The 22711-nt window shown below is 47.9% G+C and overlaps 1 protein-coding gene, 1 long non-coding RNA gene and 1 pseudogene across 4 annotated transcripts in view; 1 reads left to right on the forward strand and 2 right to left on the reverse strand.

Annotated features, from left to right (window-relative positions):
- Nucleotides 1-14150, forward strand: LOC110348786 (uncharacterized). The gene is made up of 3 exons (XR_002394333.2): nt 1-682; nt 3283-3468; nt 13868-14150. It is a non-coding gene; the product is annotated as an uncharacterized LOC110348786 (long non-coding RNA).
- Slc9a5 (solute carrier family 9 member A5) overlaps nt 1640-22711 on the reverse strand; it is a 22611-nt gene continuing 1539 nt past the window's right edge. For 2 of the 3 annotated variants that reach the window (XM_021256880.2, XM_004843044.3), the window contains exons 3-17: nt 19104-19406; nt 17381-17544; nt 17124-17202; nt 16684-16861; nt 15897-16117; nt 15470-15672; nt 15155-15244; nt 14988-15058; nt 14150-14279; nt 13594-13682; nt 13307-13433; nt 9205-9375; nt 8635-8704; nt 7632-7772; nt 1640-3055 (exon numbers count right to left, since the gene is read on the reverse strand). In XM_021256880.2, coding sequence (XP_021112539.2) covers nt 2583-3055; nt 7632-7772; nt 8635-8704; nt 9205-9375; nt 13307-13433; nt 13594-13682; nt 14150-14279; nt 14988-15058; nt 15155-15244; nt 15470-15672; nt 15897-16117; nt 16684-16861; nt 17124-17202; nt 17381-17544; nt 19104-19406 — 2510 coding nt within the window. In that variant the 3' untranslated portion in view covers nt 1640-2582. Of the gene's footprint in view, nt 3056-6589; nt 7485-7631; nt 7773-8634; nt 8705-9204; nt 9376-13306; nt 13434-13593; nt 13683-14149; nt 14280-14987; nt 15059-15154; nt 15245-15469; nt 15673-15896; nt 16118-16683; nt 16862-17123; nt 17203-17380; nt 17545-19103; nt 19407-22711 lie in introns of those variants that run through there. The other variant, XM_021256881.2, reaches the window with a different exon arrangement.
- On the reverse strand, nt 19591-22711 carry LOC101715667 (ATP synthase F(0) complex subunit k, mitochondrial pseudogene; annotated as a pseudogene).

Genomic DNA, 22711 nt, shown 5'->3' on the forward strand with positions numbered 1-22711 from the left:
AATAGGTCATGACAAATACCCCTTAGCTCAGGTCAGGGCTGGGCTGGATTCCTCCTGGGCTTGTTTTTTCTTTTCTTTCTTCTTCTTTTTTTTTTCCCCCCTCCCTTTCAGTACTGTTGGTTCTGGGGATTGAACCCAGGGGATTTGCCCTGATTTATATCTCCAGCATCACCCCTCCCCCTTTTTCTTTTCTCCTGAGACAAAATCTCACTAAGTTGCCCAGCCTGGACTCAAACTTGCCATCTTCCCACCTCAGGCTCCCAGAGTGCTGTGATTACAGGTGTGTGCTTCCAAGTCCAGCTTCCCATGTGTTTTATCATTTCACCCTGGCAGCAGCCTTTTGAAGGAAATAGATGAGGAAACTGAGGCTCAAAGAGATTATGTAACATGTCCAAGATGACAGCTGGTAACAGCTGGGACTGGTTCCAAACTGTTAACTGTTAGTTAACTGTCAGGTCTAGTTAACTACTAAGCCTTTTTAACTACCAGGCCTGCTAGCTGTAAACTGCTTGAAAGCAAAGTCACTGTTCATTCTGTTCGCGTTTTCCCCATGCATAGCATAGAAAAAGTAAATGTTAGTTGACCAACTCTGTAACCTTCAAAATGTATCAAGAGTCCCTCTGATGCAAAGACCAGAAAATGGAGTAACTGGTGATTTCCTAGGACTGGAAAGTGCAGGGAGGTGAGGAGTGACTGCTTTGGGGTACTGGGGTTGTTTTTGGCAATGATGAAAATGTTCTGTGGACTGTGGTAAGGTTTGCACACCTGTGAACGTATTAAAAACACTGAGCTGTACATTATTATGTTTGTTGTTTTGAAATAGGGTCTCACTATGTAGTTCAGGCTGGCCTTGAACTCATTAGGTAGTCCAGGCTGGCCTTGAACTTACAGAAGTCCTCCTGCCTCAGCCTCCCAAGTGCTGGGATTATAGTTCTGAGCCACCACACCCAGCTTGCAGTGTACATTTTAAATGGGTGAATTTTTATGGTATGTGCATTTTATTTACCTCAGTAAAGATGCCTTTTAAAAGGGTCCTTCAGACATGATGGGAATTAGATTTGGACTGCTTTTCTTTTTTTTCTTTTGGTACTGGGGATCAAACTTGGGACCTTGCACTTTCGAGGCAGGCAATGGAACCACTGAGCTAAATCCCCGCCCTTGGACTGCTTTTATGTAGGGATTTCTGGACCCCACATGTCGATTTGTATCATAAACAGGGTAATCAACTCCCTTGACATTGCCTTCCCATCTGCCTTGTGCAGGATACTTCTGTTCATTTATCCCACACCTACATCCAAGTTTTCCAGGAAGGCTTTTGTTGTTCCAGGTGTGATGGCTGCATCTTTGGGCATCTTGGTGCTTGACCTCTGGGGTCTCTTTCTTTGCTAGCCTTTCCTGTTTTGTAGCTTCCTAGTTCTGTAACCCCAGTCTATTTGGTGCCACTTAAACCCCCTAGACTGCCACTTCAGGCCTGCTGTAAAGCAGTGTTGGAAAAGTGTGGGAGGAGGTGTGAGGAGGACCAGAGACGAACAGTTCTGCCTAGGGTCTTCCCTCTGTTCTCTACCCTAGAAGCTCTGGGCAGGCAGATCCCCTGTTCCTCATATCCGTAGAACTCTCAGACACATGGACAAAACACCTCTTTCCATCTGACAGATATTTAATGTATCTTAGGTTCAAAGTACAAAACACAACACAAGGACTAACACCACGAAAGCCACCTGCTACTCACCCATTCACACATTGCAGCTAGGTGTCCCAGCCCCCCAGAGGAATGGAGCAGTGGCCCTAGGATTCCTGCATTTCTTTTCCTGTTTGGGGAATGCTGAGGTGGTGGCACAGAAACCCAGAGACTACTGGATCCCATCTTAGTAAACCCAGATCCAAGGATCAGAAAGTTCCGGACTTAGACCCAGAGGAGCAGATCCCCAGAAGGACCCTGGCTAAGAAGCATCCCTGAACTGAAGTCTGCCTCTGATCCTGGAAAAGGAGGAACCAATGCCCCAATACCTGGCAGCAAAGGAAAGGGGCTATAACAAGAAATGGAGGCAGAGATTCCCACTACCCTAAAAATAATTGACTGTGGGTAGCTGACCCAACAGGTTGAGGCCTGCTCTATCTCCCATTGCAGCCCCTCTGAGGACCAGCCCCTCACTGAGCTTCACTGCCAGGACATTGTCCCTGACCTGGTGCTGGAGAGGGGGTAGAGGGCAGGGAAGCCCGGTATCCACTGAGAAATGACATCCTTGCATGGAGGTAGGAACAGCTGTCTATGGTGACCCCAGGAAGACCCCCTGGGGAAGGGACATCAGCTACCCAAATCTTGGCCTAGCCCCAAGAACTCTGGACTGGGTCCTCAGCCATTAGTGAAATAGAAGGTGTAAAGGGTTAGGAGCAGGGAAGTTATAAGGGTCCCTATGAGAACCAGCGAAGGAGACCCCCTTGACCAGCTCCAAGGAGGCCTAGTTGGTACTTCAGTCCAGGCCACTCTGCCCCTATATCAAGCTAAAGAAGCTACTATCCCCATTGCCCAGGGAATACTTCCCGCAGGGGCTCTACCTCCTGCTCCTTCCGAAGGCCCTGGGCTACAGCCTGGCCCCTCTGTTGAAGTGGATACACCAGTGGGAGGTAGCAGTGCCTGGGCTAAGATGAGTGTGGTCCTTGTGGCCCATGAGGGGCTGCAGTTCCTGCTGCTGGGGGATGTCAGCACTACTCTCACTTCGAGAGCGGCCAGCCTTAGCCAGGCTTGGGGGAAAGGCAAAACTAGGGTGGGGGTCAGAAGACAGGTCAAGAAGGGCCTGAGGCTCTTCAGCATCCTGTTGTCTGGGAGGCAGGCGGGTCAGAGTGGTGGCTTGGGTGCAGGGAGGGGATGCGAGGCTCTCCAGGGATGAGATGCTCTGATTCCAGCCCATCTGCATGTCCACAGGCACAATCTTGGTGGTTTCTGAAGACACATACACTGCCAGGTCCCCCTGCCCACTCTTCCAAGGTAGCTCCTTCTCTGCACAAGTTGGTGAAGGAGGAATTACCCGTGGGCTCGGGCACAGCTCAAGGCTTCCTAGGGATAAAGAGTACACATGAGCTCATTGTCAATGCAGTGTCCTTAAGTATAAAGCACATTCTCATAGGGCCAGAGATGTAGCTCAGTGGCGCCACACCTGTCTGCCAAGTGCAAGGTTCTGAGGGGGGGGCGGTCTCATAAGCAAACTGATTCCACAGTTGCCATATTACATCCACTGGAATGTCTTGCAGAAAGGAAACACCATGGCTGATTTTGCTCTCCAGGTCTCCAACACCTAGCACAGGATTGGACACAAAGCAGGTGTTCAAGAGATATCTACTGAAAATGCAAGTTACTACAGCGTGAGAAGGTAGAAGCCATTTAGGAAAGAAGTCTTGACTCTATCATCCTGACCAGACCTGAAGCACCAGTCTCAGAAACTGCATCCTGCCAGCCCCCATCCAGTGCAGGTGAGACAGAGGCAGTGAGGGAAAGGATGACCTTGGGGCTCCAGGCCAAAGGCCTTGCTGCTGGGCATACTGCCTGAGCACCCACCGCAGTCTTTTGGAGAAACACAGCCCAGGAGTGTGAGCTCTTACAAAACTAACAACAGGCTGAAGCTGCGCCACAAATAGGATGGTAATAAGGTATGGGAGCTTAAAATCCCAGAACAGCAGGCAGCTGAATTATAGGAAGCCTGAAATTCTGAAAGGCAAATTGGGCCCTCCAAAGTCAAGCACAGCTCTGTGTATACAGAAGTGCTCAGCAGGTATCTGTTTATTGATAAAGTCCAGAAGAGTCCAGTTAAATCTTTCTCTTTATTTTTTTGGTACCGGTGATCAAACTCAGGACCCTGTGCTTGTGAGGCAGGTGGCAGAACCACTGAGCTAAATCTCCAGCCTTCCAGTTAAATCTTTTTAGGTATTTTTGTGGTCCTGGGGATGGAATCCGGGGCCTCATGTGTGCCTAGGCAAGCACTCTACCACTCAGCTATGTCTGTCGGCCCCCATGGTTGAGTGCCTTATGAAATGTGTTGATGCATGATTAAAACTGAAACTATATCTCTTAAAAGGCCTGCAGTGTTAAAATTTAATACCAATAAAACTAAAACTGTCAGTCTAACTCTGACGACTGAGATAAAAGGGAAGAATCAAGCACTTACCCATTTTTTTCTATATAGTCTGTACCTCAGAGTAAACAAATAATTGATGAGGGGAGGTTTTTTTATAGAATTCCTGCTAATAAATGCAGGTTGAAAAATAGGTGTGGAATATTGCCATTTTGCAACCCTTCACGAAATCTTTTTCTTTTTTTTTTTTTTTTGAAACAGGGTCTCACTCAGTAGTTCAAGGTGGCCTTGAACTCACTGTGTAGCCCAGGCTGGGCTCAAACTCGCAGTAATCCTCCTGCCTCAGCCTCCTGAGTACAGGCGTGTGCCACCACAGCCAGCTCTTAATGAAATCTTGGCTCTAGCAATGATCATCAATGGCCATTAAGACCAACTAAGGAAAAGTTAATGGAAACTTAATAAAGGATAGATCGGGGGAACAACATGTGAACCTAGTCGATCAATGTTAGCCTCATGAAAAGAGAGACAACCAGGTGGTATGTTTTTCTCGATGTGGCCAATAGGAAATACACCATCACCACTTATGAGGCATTCTACCAAAAAATCAAAACTGAATGCTGGATGTGCTGGTGCACAATCGTAATCACAGTACTCTGGGAAGCTGAGGCAGGAGGGTCACAAGTTCAAGCCAGCCTGAGGAACTTAGTGACTTAGTGAGACCCTATCTCAAGAAAAAAAAAAATTCAGTTGTAGCTCAGTGCAAAGGCCTTGAATTCAATCCCCAGTACAAACAAATACCAACCCCCCCCCCAAAAAAAAACCCCAAACCTGAAATCCGATCTAGACTTAAGGAAATGTAAGGAACAGAAAGATATATTAAATGACACTTTTAGAGACTGTATCAGACAAGGAAAGACTGTAGGACAACCTGGTTTACAAGGAAAAGAAAGGGAGGCCTGGGGATTTAGCTCAGTGGTTCCAGCGTCTGCCTCACAAGCACAAGGTCCCAAGTTCGATCCCCCATACCAAAAAAAAAAAAAAAAAAAAAAGGGGAGATAGACCAAGGTTTTCCAAACTTGACACTATTAGCATTTTGAGACAGCTACTTCTTTGTTGTAGAGTCTGCCTTGTGCATTGTTGGATGTTCAGCAGTATCCTTGGCCTCCTCCCACTCAATGCAAGTGCACCCTCCCCAGTTAAGACAGCCAAAATATCTCCAGACATTGCCAAATGTCCCCTTGGGGACAAAAATCTTTCCACAGATGCCCCTTAGGGTTCCTACATTACCCAAATGTAATATGTGGTTCATATCTGTATTTATTTGGATAAAACTGCTATTTTAAAAAAGTATTAAGATCACCAAGAAGCAAGTCACTTAGCAAGCATACAAGGACTTTCCGGGAAGGAATGGGCCAGGGAGGTTTGGGTCCCCACCCAAGGTGATTGATATTTCTTTAGAATATCAATAACTGCTATTGATTCCTTGGGGAAGTATGTGGCTGTCCTTGTTCCTCTTTTTCTTGAAGCCTGGTCTTCAGTGCCTCTTTCACACAATTATGTTCAGTGTTGAGGGCCCACCCATCTTCTAATATTTTCTAACTAATTTAGCTGTCTACAATACCAGCACACGGGAGCCTCAGGCAGGAGGATGCTACAAGTGCAAGGCCAGCCTGGGTTACATAGTAAATTCAAAGTCAGTCTGAACTACATGGGAAGTCCCTGTCTCAAAAAAAAAAAAAAAAAAAAAAATCAGGTTTTGATTTTGAATAGAAATGATCCTTGTAAATGAGTCTTTGTCAAAATCCAAATTTTGGGGACAGGGATTTAGCTCAGTGGTTCCACCGCCTGCCTTGCAGGCACAAGGTCCCAAGTTCAATCCCCTGTACCAAAAAAAAAAAAATCTAAATTTTGATTCTGTTCTGGAGTCAAAACCACTGAATGTGGGTGTGGTGACCTGAGGGTTCAGGCTTAGCTATTTTGGGAGCTGAGGCAGGAGGACCTCTTGAGCCCAGGAGCTTGGGTCTAGCCTGTGTGATAAAGGAAGCCCTCGCCTCAAAAAAAAAGGAAAAAAGAAAAAAAAAGCAGGGTGTCAGGGCCACACCTGTGAATCCAGCACACATTCATATGACGCAGGAGGGTGAGGAGTCTGAGACCAGCATGGTGTATATAGTGAGGCCCTGTCTCAAAACCAAAACAAACAATAAACATCACCCACCAAAAAACAAACAAAACACCCAGGCTTAGTTGGCCATGGTTTTGCACTCCTGTAATCCCAGCACTTGTGAGGCCGAGGCAGGAGGATAACAAATTCAAGCCTAGATCAGGCAACTCATCCACTTAGTAAGGATCCTGTCTCAAAATAAAAAATCAAAAAACTGGCTGGGTCCATGGAAATGTGCTTGGTTCAATCCCTTGTGGCACCAAAATAAAAGATAACCAGGAAAATCTGAACACTGACCAGATACTTGACAAAGATTTTATATATGGTAATGATATTGTGGTTGTATTTTTTAAAAGAATCCTTATCTTTTATGCTAAAGTATTTATTGATAAAGTCATACAGTATATTTGAGGGGTTTTTTTGGCGGGTTGTCCTGGGAATTGACTCCAAAGGGACTCTACCACTGAGCTACACCTCAGCCCTTTCTAAAATCTTACTCATTTGCCCAGGCTGATCTCGAAATTGTGATCCTCCTGCTTCAGCTTTCCAAGTGCTAGGATTACAGTAGGTATGCACCACCATGCCTGGTGAAATATTTTTTCCTAAGAACCCAGTTGAATCTGAGCATGATGGTGCACACCTGAATCCCAGCACTTGGGAGGCTGAGGCAGGAGGATCACTGCAAGTTTGAGGCCAGCCTGGGCAACTTAGCAAGATACTATTAAAAAAAAAAAAAAGGATCCAGTGGTCTTAGGGGAAGGAATAGCTGAAATAAGATTTGCTGTGAGTAGGTAATTATTGAAGCTGATAATAGAGTGTATTTCACTGTTCTATCATTATGTATTTTGAAATTTTCTATAATAAGCCTTCATAAAAGGTCACTTGAAGGTGGTGTTGAGCCAACTACCAGTGACGACTAGCATTATGAGTGAATTAGGTCTCCAACTGTAGAAATGTATGTATTTCTCCCCCAGGTCAGGCATCACCCTCACAAGGGGGATCTACCTGATGGCAGGTGTGATGAGCAAGGGTCATAGCAGAGCCCACTGTTAGGTTTTGCTCATCACTTTATTCTCCTCTAAATTGAAGGGGGGCAGCATGTCAGTAAAAGGCTGTGGGCTTTGGAGTCAGATGGGTCAGGTTCAAATTCTGGTTCTGCCATGTGATGCTAGACAAATCACAGGTCCCTTAGGCTCCATCAGCTGTTTCCCCATCTTGGTGGTTGTGAGGGTTGAGCCAGATCATCTGTCAGGATTCTGAGAGAAAGGAGATGCTCAGGAAATGCTGGCTGGTGATTAGACTAGTAACTAGGAAAAGGGAGTTGTCTGGAGCAGAGGCCATGAGAGCAGAGGGAGGAAACCAGCTTGCTCCAGAGGGGAGGGAGGCAGTGTGAAAGCCATTACCTGAGACTTTGCCCTCTTGGAGAACCTCACTGGTGGCCCGAGCCACAAAGATGATCCCCTCGTCGTCTTCCTTCTCTGTCTCTGAACTGTCGCTCTCCTCCTCCTCCTCCTCCTCAGACTCCACATTTAGTATCACAGCAGCTAAACAGGGACAAGAGCTGAGTTGGGGTGGCCAGACCAGCAGCTGCCTGTTGGTACCACACAACCCCAAGCCAGCTCCTATCCCCACAGGCAGAGCCCATATTAGCAGAGATGCCTGCTTTCTCCTCTATTTTGGGCAGAGGCCTAGGAAGTAAGAGGTTTGAGAAGGGAAGGGAGAGTGCAGAGCCTGAGGAAGCAACCAGAAGGAGCTAAGACCTCAGGGAATACCATGATGGTTACAGTTTCTGGGTCCCATTCTCTTGTGAGCCCAAGATCCCACCATTGACCTAACAAGAGAAGCTGGAGGGCTGGAAGGCCCATTAACACTCAACTCACAGGGAGCTGTTTTAGTTTGTTTTGTTGTGTGGTACTGGGAATTAAATCCAGGGCCTTGGTACTAAGCTACATCCTCAGCCCTTTTGATTTTTTATTTGAGTCCGGGTCTTGCTAAGTCACTAAGTTGCTTAGGCTGGGTTTGAATTTGCAATCCTCCTGTCACAGCTTCCCAGAGTGCTGGAATTACAGGTGTGTGCCACAATGGCCAATAGTAACTGGTTTTACAGATGGGACACTAGGCTCGAGAGTCCCCTAATCCTTAAAGGCCCAGGCCAGCCTCCTTTTCTCTATAACCTTTTCCAAGTTCTCAGGGCCCATAAGCCATAGTTAGCAATCAGGTGCCTCCTGTCACACACTGGATAATAAATGCTTTAAACATTTCCAATGTTGAAAGCAAGCATGGCTGTGTAGTCCCTGATGGGAGAGGCCCAGCTCAGTACTCATGTACCCAGAGGTCCTCCAGAATTCAGGCCTGCTCTTCCCCTCCTCCCTCCCATCCTCAAGCCCACCCCCACTCCCTGCTTGCCTGTGTCCTGAAAGCCCAGATCTCGAGGAGGTTTCCCATTTATAGCCTCAGCATTGGCCACACCATCCTTCTGAAGACCAAGAAAGAAAACCTAAGCTTCAGGGTCTGGATTCATATCCATCACTGTTGTCTGGTAGGGTCAACAGGAGGAAAAATTTTCCTAAACCAGTAGGGGAGGCAATTTATGTCAGTCTCAGTAGCTCTACCATCTCACAAACCCTTTGACAGCCAGACAGGGACCCACACCCCAGCAGGGGCTCTGGATGCATCATCCTGGGATGATGGGGTGAGGGTGGGGTACACAACCGGGTGGGGGGTGCTCCTAGAGTTGTCTCTCCAATGAATCTTTCTCCTGCTGTTTTATTTCCTGCACCAAGTGACCTTGGGAGGCCTCCCCTTACTCTTCTTGGTTCCAGGAGGATCTAAAAGGAAACTCACTGATGCAGTCATCAAATCTATAAAGATGATTCAACTAAGGGTTCTCCTAGGCTGGAATCCAACACTTGGGGGCTCAAAATTGCATGCCATCATCCCCCAGGCCCAAACAGAAGTCCCAAAGAAAGGACATGCCTTCTTGCGGCCAGCTTTGTGGGGTCGTGGCTTGCTCTTGGTGAAACAAATGTTGTGCTTGGTGGATTTAAAGGACTCCAGCCGCCGCTTCATGTTCTGCTGAAATACCTCCTTGTCCTGCCGCTCCTGTGCATCCTCGGAGATGAAGTGGCGGCTGCAGCTGGCTTTGTACTGGCAATGACAGCCCCACTCTGTCATGAGGCTGGGTGCCTGGGCCTTCCACAGGAACCCCGGGCAACAGCCCCATGTTCACCACAGGTCCTACCAGCCCAGCTTTTCCAGAACTAGCCATGGATTAAAGCAAAAAAAAAGGAATCCAACCAGATACTCAGTATTCTTATTTCACGAAAGAAAACCTTCCCTTTATCCTAGAATTTATTCCCCTGAACTCTACTTTTCCCATCCCCTGCTAGCCTTTTTCTCAGTTCTCTCCGATTTAAGTAACAAGAGGTAGGAGACTCTGTTTTATCCTTTGTAGCTGCTAGGAGACCATGGGAGCCTTCTTTTCCTTCTTTGTACCTCCACTTATCTGAGTGTATCCCACACACCCAACCCACCTATCCCCTTATAGCTACATAGGATTCTCTCTCAGGCTGGCCTTTCCATCTAGCCATTTCTAAGACAACCACCATGATACCATCTGTGCTTTGGACTTTAATAACTATGTCCCCCAACACCCTGGACCCTCTTGACCCAATAGTGACCTATGTATTTCAGAGCCACCCTCTTCATATGCTCTTAACTCTTTCTCATAAAGATCAAGCCCATTGTGTACTCACCCTGCCTGCCTCTGTCCTTGTCCTTGGCAAATAAGCAATCTTTTCATTATCCAGTGGTAGATAATCCCTCCAAATACTGCCAAGAGTACTCCAAATCACCCGTATGCCTCACATCCTCAGTCTGGCTCCTTTTGTATCCCTCATATTTTTGCTTCCTTAGACCGGTTCTAAGAGCTTCCTGCAAGTTTCCCAACTTCCTTCCTTTACCTATGCATACAAAGGTGCCCCTCTCTCCTAGGGGTGAAGGGGTCCATCAGGGCCCAGCCCTGGCCTTGGGTTTCTTTTTTTTGGGTACCAGGGATCGAACTCGGGATCTTGCACTTGTGAGGCAGGCGCTGGAACCACTGAGCTAAATCCCCACCCCAGGCCTTGGGTTTCTTAAACTCACTTCTTCCTGGCTCCATCAATTCCCTCCTTGCCCTAATTTCTCCACTTTCCTGTATCTTCCAGTTCTTCCCTTGTAACTTCCTTTCAGCTTGCAAGCAAGCTCCTGCCCTTGTCCCCTTGAAGAATGCCTTTCCATTCATGCCACTGCCTCCTTTTTATTGCCATTTATTAGTTGATTCTGACTTTCCTTCATACTCAGTTCTTCCTTAAATACCAGAAATGCGACCCAGGATCAACAAGTCCACAGCTGCCTTCTCTCTGGTCACCAGTCCTGTGGCCTCTGCCTAAGGACCAACATGGCCTCTATGCAGCATCCAGGCCTGAGACACCACCTCCAAATGGTTCATGAAGGGTTCCTTCTCTCTCTTTCTTTGCTGACTCCCTTCCCTTTCTTCCATGTGTATTCCTGTGTATTATCCTTGGCCTTCCTTTCTCCCCTCTAGAGGCTCTCCCCAGAGAGGCTCTCCATGGCTTCAGCTATCCCAATGATCTGTGGTTCCTAGACGCCACCTTCAGACTAACTGCATTTGAATCACCTGGGGGACTTATTAAGAATATAGATTCTTAGTCCTACTTCATACTGTAGAATCTGAATCTCCAGGAGATAAAGCTAAGAATAGTCTAGCAAGCTACCCAGGAGATTCTGTTGTAGCCAGGTGAGGACACCTCTGATGTAGACTGCTTCCAAATTGTTCTCGCCAGCCCTCATCTTTCCCTGAATCTCATCTTTCTAACTGCATACTAGATGCCTCTGTCTCTCTAATGATATTTCTGGCAAGAACATGAGGGATGATGGATTGTCTCAAGGTATAACTAAGTGGATTCAGAACTGGTTAAGTAACCATACCCCAAAAATGCTTGATCCATGTCAGTCTGGAGGAAAGTCTTTAGTAGCATGCCACAGGGCTCTGTCCTCAGCTCTATCCTGTTCAACATTTTTATGTTGATTTAGATGAATACAAGGTTAACAGGCTTAGCAAATTTTCAGATGATATGAATCTGAGAAGTAGACATTGGTGGCAGATATGGTATCCAAACGATGGAATGATGGGCTAAATTAAATAAGATGACATTTAACAGGATAAGCACAAATTTACTCCAGTTCTTTTTAAATTGACTACACAAGAACTGACTGGACTGAATTCTCTGACCAATCTTACACACACACACACACACACACACACACACACACACACACGCACCAATCATGAAATACTTCCTGATGTAACATATTAAGAAAAACATGGCATACCAACTGAATATCCCTGAATCTGATCAGGCTTCTAAATTTAGCAACTAGGAAGTATGGGGGATGAAGGAACATGTTAAACAACACTGCAATATAATCAAGAAAATGGGAAATTCTTTTTTTTTTTGAATCAGGAATTGAACTCAGGACCTTGCACTTGCCAGGCAGGTGCGGTGCCACTGAGCTAAATCCTCAGCCCAAAATGGGAAATTCTTGAAGATAATGTTTATAATTTCTTCAATAAATAGCAAGGAGGAAAAAGGAAGAAAGAACTATTATAGTTTTTTTTCTTTTAATGAAAAGATAGGTTTCTGAAATACAAAGTGTGGACTTTATCTGAATCCTGACTTAAATAAACCAACTAGGAAAATGTATTTATTAAACACTGGCTGAACTATGTAAAAAAGTTATTGTTACTTTTTGTGATAACAGTGCTATGATTTTGTTTTTTAAAAAAGAGTTTATGAAGATAGGCATAATGGCGCATGCCTGTAATCCTAGCACTTGGGAGAGAAGGCAGGAGGATCACTGTAAGTTTGAGGCCAGCCTGGGCTACATAATGAGTTCGAGGCCAGCCTGAACTACACAGCGAGACCCTGTCTCAGAAAAAAAAAAGCCTCCCAGGTAGTGAGCCAAAGCTGGAGAGATCCTGGGCTGTAGGCAGACTACGGCAAGTTCTAAAACTAGATGGGTAAGAGAGCCCTCTACCTGGCCTTAGCCAACCAGAGTAGCACCTTCCATTCTAGGGCTTCTTTCTTAGAGAAGCTGGCCTGAGGGCAGGAAGGCCAATGTGGAAACTGTGTTAAAGTCTTTGAAAATTATTCCATGGAGCTTCAAAGACGCAAATCAGGACCAATGGATGCAAATTAAAGGCAGCCAATCTTGTCTCAACATCTTTTTTTTTTTTTGTATCGGGGATCGAACTCAGGACCTTGTGCTTGCAAGGCAGGCGCTGGAACCACTGAGCTAAATCCCCCTCCCCCTTTTTTTTTTTTTAAAGACAGAGTCTCACTGTATATTTCAGGCTGGCCTTGAACTCACTATTGTAGCCTAGGCTGGCCTCAAACTTTGGTGATCCTCCTGCCTCAGCCTCCAGAGCTGGGATTACAAGCATGAGCTACCAGGCCAGGCTAGTCTCAACATTCTAAGAGCTTTGTCTGTTAAAACTGCCAGGAATGACAACAGCAGCAGGCTTCATTTCAAAAGGTTCAAGATAATGGCTTGCTGCCCCCTTGTGGGGTTGCAACAGATTCTCTCCCAGATGGGCTGGGCCTTTCCAGCCCTGAAGCTTTAGGATCTGCATGGGACTAACTCAAGTTACCTTAAACAGATGGTTGCCCACCCCCCTTGCTAAACTGGCCCTTCATCATCTTTTCCTTCCTCCTCAGGGCCAAAACCCACCTCACTCCTATCCTATGTGCTCCTTTCCCTTACCCAGTTCTAATTCACAGTGCTTCCTTCCATCTCTCAACTTACACCTTCCAATATGGTTTGCTCTCTGCTACCACAGAAGGCCAACCCTTCCTCCAACAAAACAAAACACAAAGATTTCTTATTGCCCACAGGATGAAAACCTGCACTCTTCAGCTAGGCATCTATAGCTGGCACCAACCACTCTTCTGACTCTGATCACACCTCCCCAGACCACCCACCACCACCCTTGGGTCTCTGCCCTTCCTGCTCTCACCCTGCGTCGTGGCTTGTAGAGGCCTCCACAGAGCAGATGATGCATTGCTGCATCCTCACGGTCCCGGCCACTGCGTACCGTGTCAATCACCTGCAGATCCAGACATGCTCCACTGCCACTTTCCCTCCTACAGGAAGCAGGGTAATGTGTGCCGAGGAGGAGGCAGGAGCCACAGGGCAGGAGAAAGGCAAAAGCAAAGTTGCTGACAAATCTTTCCCAGAAGGGATTCAGGGAGAGGGCCAGTAGAGAGGCGCGTGGGGAAGGGAAAGAGGCCTCAATGAACTCACAGCAGGTTGGTGACAGATGTCTCTGCCACAGAATTGCGGCTGGGCATAGAGGGCAGAGTGAGGCCTGTAGAGGACAAGACGTGGCCTCCCTGTAGGGGTCAAGACCAAAGTCAGATAGCAATCAGATGGAGGGTGGCCCAGACAGTCAGAGGGTAATAAAAATAACAATAACTAACTTATTTTGCTCTTTTTATGTGCTAGATCCTGTAAAAATACTATATGTATTAAATCTACAAAATCTAACATAGGTACTATTGTTCCTGCTTTCTTACAGCTGAGAAAACTGAGTCTCACACAATACAAGTGACTTACCTAAGGTCACAAGCCTGTAAATGTAACACTGGAACCGCATCTGCTGAATGCAGAGTCCTGCTGTTTCCCACCTTTCTGTACTACCTGGCAGATTCTCAATATGAGCCCCAAGCTAGGCTGGTTCCTGCACCCACCTATGGAGCCAGGTGGGAATTCCCAACTCCCTGCTCCCTGCTTACAAGCCTGCCTACCTATTGTCTCTTTCCTGCTCCACTGGTCATCTTCCCACCCACCACTGGCCCACCTGGTCCACGAAGCTGATGGCATCCCGGATGTTGAGTCTGTAGTACACATCCCAGATTTGGTCCCGGATACGATAGGCTGACCTCCGCATCAACAGCTGACTCAGGTATTTCTTGTCAAACTGCTCCCACCTACAGAGGATGCCAGGCCAGGTCCTGAGTATCACCCTCAAAGTCTGGCTGGCTGGCCCTTCCTCAGATTGGGCAGGCACCTGACCAGCACTGACCTGGCTTTTTTGGTATGGGTCTTAGCCAGGGAGAATCTCAACGCTAGTCTCTGGTCTTATGGAGTTTACAGTATTAGGGAAAAGCCTGATGTTAATTAAAGTTATTACAAATAAGTGTAAATTGCAACCATGACAAGAAACTACCAAGGATAATCATAGAATATTCAGGGATTTGCCCTACTTGGAGAGACCAGGGAAGCCCTCCCTAAGAAACTGATGCCTATGGTGAGATCTGAAGGATGAAAAGAAGCGAGAAAGAGGTAAGGGAGATCTATTAGAGAAAACAACCTGTGCAATGTTGTCCCCAATGGCCAGGCTGAGGGATCATGGTGGGTCCTGAGGCTCTAAAATAGGGTCAAGTAATTAGCAGGTAGACAGAGCAGAGCACAGTGGGGCTGGAGTCTAGCAGGTGCCAGACCATGCAGGGCCAAGAAGGCCACACTGGGGAGACCTATCTTCTAAGAGCACTGAGATGCTACAAAGGGCTTCAGGCAGAGGTCAACCAGCCTGAACCTGGTTGTGTCCCTTCTTAGAAGGGTGGCACATCCCCCATGCTGCCCTGGCTGGTGGGGCTGCTGCTGCTGCTGAAGGAGCCTCGGGGCAGCTCCCTCACCTGTCCCTCCAGTAGTGGTAGCCATGGTGCCCCACAACGTCCTCCACTGCAGCCAGAATGTGGTCAAAAGTCTAGAAGGGGGGTGGGTAGGGGGACTGGATCAGGACTCTGCCAAAATAGGAGAAGGGAGAGAGGGACAGGTGGAAGGATGGGGTTCTGGTACCCACGTGCTCATGCAGCTCCTGGTTCAGGGTAGGTTTGTGATGCTCACTCCTCTTCACCTTCAGCCACTTGACCAGAGGCTTGATGGTCAAGCCCTACGGACAGGCAGGAGGTGAGCCCTGCCCTACTCGGTTCCCTGCAGCCTCTCTTTTCTCCCCACAATTTGGCCTCACCTCTGTCCCCCCATCCCATTCCACTCAAGGTCTGGGAAGTCAGGCCCCTACTTCTCCCAACAGGAAAAGAAGTCCCTGTCCCATAGGCTCCAAGATCCCCAGGGCCTGCTGGACCCTCTCCCCACCTAGCTTTGTAGGCACTCCCACCTGCGCAATGACTGTGAAGAAGACCACCACAATAGTGGTGGCCACAAAGTAGTCCTTGGCAGGGACCTTGGTCCTGTCCAGTAGGATGACGAGAGCAAAGGCCACAGCCCCCCGGAGGCCCCCATAGGACATCACCACTTGGTCAATCTTGTCCAGAGGGACCAGCCGGAACTGATTCAGCACCCACGTCTGCAGGACTACGCCTACAGCAGGAGGGAGGCCAGCAGGAGCAAAGCGTTGGGAACAGAGGAGACTGGGAGTGGATGGCACCAAGTATCTGGGCTAAGGTAGCAGGGGATGGGAAAGGTGAGCAACAAATGGAGGGAGGTTTAAGAATTGGCAAGGATCTAGATTCAGATTGGGGGATAAGGTGCAGGAAGAGGGGGCATGGGGAGGACAGTGAGGAAGCAGAGTGCGCCAGCAATACCAAGGGCTCGGAAGAATAGGATGAAGATGAGGGTGCCCAGCACCAGCCCGGAGTCCCAGGCCCATTTAGATGAATCCACAGCCGAGATGCCGAGCAGCATGAAGATGACAGTCTCAGCACAGCTGGCTAGAGTCTTCATTGTATATTTGACAGCTGTACGTGATTTATGGGAGATGTTGGCCTCCACATACTTCTTACAGCCCAGGCCGCACATGGTCACCCTGGGAGAGGAACAGAAAGATAAGGCAAGTGAGGGGGGAGTCCCAGCAGGCTGAGCCTCTGGGGTTTGAGCATGCTTCAGGAGGGGGCATAGCCTATCACAGAGTGTCAGACTCTCAGAGCCAAAGCCCAAGGAGGCATGGACACTGCTAGTTAGTGGTGTTCATGGGAAGGATCTTAATCTCCCAACTTCCCCTCAGTGCCTTCTGCAGGGGGAAAGGAAAGAAACATGCTCTGACTAGCGGACTCTGAGGCACCTTTTGGATGTTGTGGCCACCACAGCCAGTGGCCCCAGGCCTGAAGTTCACTTCCAGCTCAGCCCACACTCCAGAGAACACTTTGGCCAGATGAAGATTAGGCTCCTGGGTCCCCAGGACAGTTCTGGGTATCCAGACAGTTCTAGATTACCTCAAGTTTATTGTCTCCCCAGGGACATTTAAGGCACTCACTACCATAAGGGCTCAAAGAATCCTGTGGACTCCTGAGGGTCCTGTTTTTGTCTGTATTTGGGGTGACCACCTCCAGTACTCCCTCCCAGTAGCCTACCCACAATGCCCCCAGGACTCACGCAAGAATGGCGGAGAGTGAGGCCATTTCAGCAGTGAGGTAGGCTGCGTAGGCGAGGAGGAAGACCAGCAAGGGCTCGATGATGCGGACCCGCTTGGTGAAGCGTGTGGTCAGAGCCAGGAGGAAGGCAAAGACTAAGCCCACGGCTGCCCCGCCCAGACTGACCACAAACAGGGAGGCTGGGGGAGGAGTGGGTTATCAGCATGATCCTGGCCCAGACCCTTCCTGGGCTGACAATACTGCTGCCTGGCAGAAAGTGGAGGAGGATGTCCACCGCAATCGCCAGGGTTTAAGATCCCAGAACCCAGGATCCCAGGGTAAGCCTTGTCCAGACCCCATTTTCCACCCAAACAACCTCTTCTGTACTGATGCCAGGAAGGTAAGACTCACAACCTGGGGGAGGCAGACTTCCAATGCCAGCTAAAAGGGGGAAATACTGACCGACTCCCTTCAGGTAGTCAGCAGCCTGCACGTTGGCAGAACCCATCTCCACAAAGGAGTTGCAGACTTTGTACAGCACCTAAGTGAGAAGAGGAGATTCAGGAGTGAGGGGGAGGCTGTGACTGGGGCTGCTGGGACAGGGGAAGAAGCAAAGACCCTATTTCTTCCCCAGGGGACCAGGAGGGTTTGAAGCTGTTCAGATGCACAACAGGTCAGAGCTGGTAGCCTAGGATCATGGGATGGCTGAGCACTCTCACCACAGTGACTGCATCATTGAGCAGGGACTCGCCAAAGACGATGATAAAGAGAGTCTCATTGACGTGCACCTCTTCAAAGACAGCCAGCACAGCCACAGGGTCCACCGCTGAGATGAGGCTCCCAAATAGCAGGAAGTCCAGCAGGCCAGCTTGTACCCTAGAGGCTACAGGGGGAGAGATGGAGGAGGGGCCAGTAACTAGTAAAAATGACTCTGTCTCTTGTGGCACTCCTGGGACTAGCCCAGATGCCACTCTCATTGATAAAACAGGAAGCTCAAACAGAACTCGGGAAGGTGAGGAGAGCATTGGCCTGCAGGTCAGGAGTCTTCGGCCAAGCTGCCTATGCCTGAGGCATGGTTTTACTGCTCACCAGCTGTGTCATATGAGCTCCACCACTATCACATGACTTCTTAGCTGTGCCTCTTCATCTGACTACCTCACAAGACGACTGCAAAGAACAACCCAGGAGATGGCTAAGAAATCCCGATTTTAGGTGAAAAGCTAAGGTGGCGCTGGTAATAAAAACTGTAGCAACAGTACTAGTAGCTACCAGCAGGTGGAAATTGGCTGCTAACTGGCTTTATTAAGGAGGATAACAAGAAAGCTTTCTCCCACACCTGTCATTCTCAGCCAAAGAGATCTGACACAGCTCTTAGCAGGAAGAAGAGACCAGAACACAGTATGAAAAGCAAAAGAGGGACTTGAACATGCTAAATAACCTCAATGATCCTGTTTCTCCATGAGCAAAATGGGAATAACAACACCATTTACCTCAAAAAACTATCTAGCTAGTGTTTAATAGTAAGCACCCAACAAATATTACCTACTATTAGAATTACTGCTAAGATCAGGATCTGATGTCTTCCCTTCCCTTGCCCCAAATATTTCACTATCTTATTAGAAAAATCAGGTAGACATCCCCAGCTGGAAATTTCAAACTTTTTACCTTGGAAAAACCTCTGAATTATCAAAATCAGGAGTAAATAGATTTCTTGGGTCAGGAAACAAAGAAGGGAGCAGTAGGGGACCTAAAGGCAAGGAGCCTCAGTAAAATGGAGGCTAACCTTGGGCCTGATATCAAGGTTCTACTTTCTCATTTATGAAGTGGGACAAATTACATTCCAACAGGGTGCTACGGGAAGTCAATGAGATAAATAGGGAGAGAAAGCCCATTGTAGTTCCAGGCATTTTGTGGATGTATAATATGTATTTTATATACATTCTTTCTTTTTTTTCCCGATACCAGGGATCAAACTCAGGACCTTATGCTTGTAAGGCAGGCACAGTGCCACTGAGCTAAATCCCTGGCCCCCGTATTTTAAAATAATAAAAAAACCAGGAAGATACCCTGACATGGCCTGAGCAGAATCAGGACAATAGGCCTTTGCAGAAATGGTGAGCTATGCCTCAGGGAGTAGGGCTGGCAAGTGGCAGTGTGGTAACACAGGCAGGGAAACCAGAGTGGTAATGCAGGCTCCTCAGCCTTGGCAGCCCACACACAGTTGGGAGCCAGACCCCTGCTCAGCTGTCATGCTGCAGAAGCACAGACTTGTCTGGCAGAGAGCTAGATGAAGGCTGAGGCCCATCTGGAACACTGCCTTGCACTCCAGGTGGGAGGGACTTAAAACAGTGCTCCTAGAGCGTGGCTCTTGCCAGCATGGGACCTTCAGAACTGGAGGACAGAAGAGAGAGGAAAGCCAGTCCAGGTTTCAGGGTCACTTACCCACAAATCCAGCTTGCCGTAGGCCCCAGAGGGCAGCGCCTGTTGTGAAGGCATTCCAGAGTGTTCCCACCACAGCATAGGTGAGGATGGCACCCAAGTTGTCAAAGAACAGCCGACTAGGCATGAAATAGCCTGAGTCAAGCACGATAGGAGGCAGCAGGAAGAGGAAGAAGGTGCCTGGCTCCAGCTGGTACTCAGCTTTCTTGGCCACAGCTAAAACAATGCCCCCTAGCACCAGGCCCAGCAAAATCAGCAGGCAGCTCTCAGGCACCAGAGATGTTACTTTCCGAGACAAGTGAAACACTACAATGTAAGAAGAAGGCAGCAGGTATGAGCTCATGGGTCACATATCAACTATAACCTCCCAGTCTTAAAAGGTTACCCTAAGTCAGAACCCTAACCCTGGGATGAGGACAGGAAAAAGGAAATTCAGAATGTCTACAATCTCCAATTTCTAGCACTACCATCCCTCCACTGCAGCAAGATCTTTTTTTTTTTTCCAGGTTCATAATTTATTGTACAAACTGAGTATTACATGATGAGTGACGGTCTTCTAGGCGCGGGAACTTCACAGATGAAGTCAGATACTGTAAAATCCTAGCATGCACAATGCCTTGGGTTTGATTCCCAACACACTTATGTTGCTTTCACAGCTGGCATTTTTGTTTTTTTAGACCTTAACTTGAAATACAAGATCATCAGAGCAATGCCTCCATATGTGGCCAGTACACAATTTGGTCTACCTGTGAGAGTGTAAGAGTTGAAATATTTTTTGATGCCAGTGAACTGGTACTGGGCGTTGGCTTCTGGACCTGCCATGATTTCAATCTCGCCAGAGCCACAAATTCCAAAGCTGACCTCCTTCAACGTACACAGCTCCCTCCACCGCCGAGCCGGAAACTGCAGCAAGATCTTTACTTGCTTCTTCCTTTCCTGGAAATGCTCCCTCCTCTCTTCCCTCATCCTCAGGGGACTTCATTTTTCTCTGATCTCCTTTCCCTAATCATTATTTGAATGCCACTGGGTCTCATTCAAAACATAGCTTGAAAAATCAGATCCTCCAAAGTTAGGATGCTTGGGTTCCAAAACTTAAGTCTTCCATTAACTCATTCTATGATCTTGACGCAAATAATTTTACCTGTCTGGTTTTCAGTTTTCTCATCAGCAAAATGGGAGTAAAAATAATAATGATCTCATAGGATTGTTGTGAGGACTAAATAATCTAGTTAAAACCATGTAGTACAATGCTTTATGGTAAGCAGTCAATGGTACCTATTATGATAAATGCTATTATATTACATATATAACATAGTTAGGGCTCTCCAAGTATAACAAATATCATATCTTTTAAGAGCAGTATAGGGCTTCTAGCCCAATGTACTTTTTGTTCAATGGGAATGAAAAGGACTTAGTTGTTTAAAAACCTTTGGGTTTAGCAGTCAGATCTCTGTCTTCTTTCCACCTTATTCTGTGTGATCTCAGGCAAATGTAGTTTTTTCCAGTACGGGGGATCAAATTCAGGACCTTGCGCTTGCCAGGCAGGCACGGCACCACTGAGATATATCCTCAGTCCAGGCAAATTGTTTAATTTACCTGAACTTCAATTTCTTCTCTTGTTATTATGGGGAAAATATCCATCACAAAGAGTGAGGCTAAAATAATATAAAGTGTGCAAATGTGCCTAGTGACAGGCACAGGGCAGGTTCTCAACAAATGTTAACTAAGTATGAATCTGGGGGAAAATAACAAATCTGTCCCTAGGAAGTGGGGGGGGTTCTATTGCTTGTCACTCCTACATTTGCTCCTTGGGCCCTCAGACTATAAATAAGCATATCTCACCATACACAATCCCTAGGGTGCTGGTGGAGGAGGCTCCCTGTTACTGTATATGACAGCCTATCCCAAGACAGTGCCCTTTGGCAACTGTACCCAAAGGGGCCACCTAGAACAGTGCCTGGCACACAGTGGGCTCTACATAAATATCTGTTGAATAAAAAGAGAGGGATCTAGAAATGAAGCTGTTAGGGGTTCCTGAATATTTCATCTACCTTTCCCCTCCTCTTCGAGGGTTCTTCTTTTCCTTTGCCTGGTAAGAAGGAGGCTCTCTTCTTCCTCCATAGGTGTCACCCAAACTAGAAAAAGCACTATAATATATGGGGAAAACTACAGTTGTCACTATAAACCCGAAGACAGGAACACTTCCACAACTCACAGACTTCTCAGAAAATATAATCCTTAGCTCCAAATCTGAAGCTGTTCCCACTTTGGTCTCACTGCTCCAGGGTCTCTGCGGTGAGCTCAGCCATACAGTACATTCATCCCTGCCTTTGATGTCCCTTCCTCTCCTCCAGGGACCCTACTTCACCCTCATTTCCTCAGCATGCACCAGCCCTGCAACCCAAGACCCATCAGAAAAGCCAGTTCTCTGGCAGAATCAGGCTCCCTGAAGGCATTTTGAGTCCTACTTTCCATTATTAATCTCCAGCAGCCAAAGCAGAGTGGAAAGTTCTGTTCCTGCTGAGGCTCCCACCCCTAAGCAGTGTCTGGAGAGAAGGGGGCAAATTCTAGGCTGTGGGATTCTACATGAAGGGTGTATTGGTGAGACTGGAGTACAGGCTGTGCCAGCATAGATGGGGGGTGAGTAGCAACACTCAGCTATAATTAGTCACCCCCACAGCAGAGCCTGCACAACAGGGAGGAGGAGGGTCTCTGGTGGGAGGAGGGACCACTGGCTGATCAGACAGGGGGAGGAAGGAGCAGAAGCAGGAAAAGCAGCTCTATTTAGAAGAAAGCCTGAATGAAGCATAGCCTTCAATGTTGTGAGGACTGAAGGGGGTCAGGCACATAGAAGCACCTGGCGGGGGGGGGGGGGCGGCTGGAGAGCACCTAGGGTGCGCAGCACACAGTGAAGCACCAATAAATGAAAGTGCTCCCCCACCAGTGCTGAGGATTGAACCCAGAGCCCTGCACATGCTAGTCGAATGAGCTACATCCCTAGCCCCAAATGGAAGTTTCTTAGGCTCTGAAATGAAAGAATGTGAACTTGAATAAGTGTGTGGGGGGGGGGTTCCCATGTCTAGGTACAAGAAGCTGGGATCTTGAAGTGGGACACAGAGGTGAGCTAGAAGGAAAATGGCAGTTTAGTATCCCAAGAGAATACACACTTAGACCTGGGTCTCCAAGGAAGGTTGAGTCCTCAGAATTAGGATGCCTGGGTTTCTGGAGACTACCACCCCCTAGGCATCCCCACACGTCCTCACCTCACTGCTGACAGAGCTTTCTGGGAGGCTGGGCTTTGGTAAGGACAGGCTGGGCTGAGGAGAGCCCACTGCAAGGGGAAGAGAGAAGCAGAAAGGGCAAAGGAGCCCAAATATGGAGCTGAGATGAAGGGGACCTTTCAAGAAGGCAAATTCTCAGAGCTCCCACAATGGAAAAGGTGAGGCTAGAGACCCTCAAGAGGAGATGCAGGAACAGGGTGAGAGCTGGGATTTGTGGAATCAGAGCTTAAGTTCTGTGCACTGTGCAAGAACCTGGCCCAGATGGGGGACCCGGGAGTCGGGGGAAGGTCCGCGGCCGGCCCCTGGCCTGGCTCATGCAAGCACACACGC

This window comes from Heterocephalus glaber, unplaced genomic scaffold (genome assembly GCF_053883595.1).
Source record: "Heterocephalus glaber isolate CG9 unplaced genomic scaffold, H.glaber_assembly_v1.0 deba00000071, whole genome shotgun sequence".
Classification (NCBI taxonomy): domain Eukaryota; kingdom Metazoa; phylum Chordata; class Mammalia; order Rodentia; family Bathyergidae; genus Heterocephalus; species Heterocephalus glaber.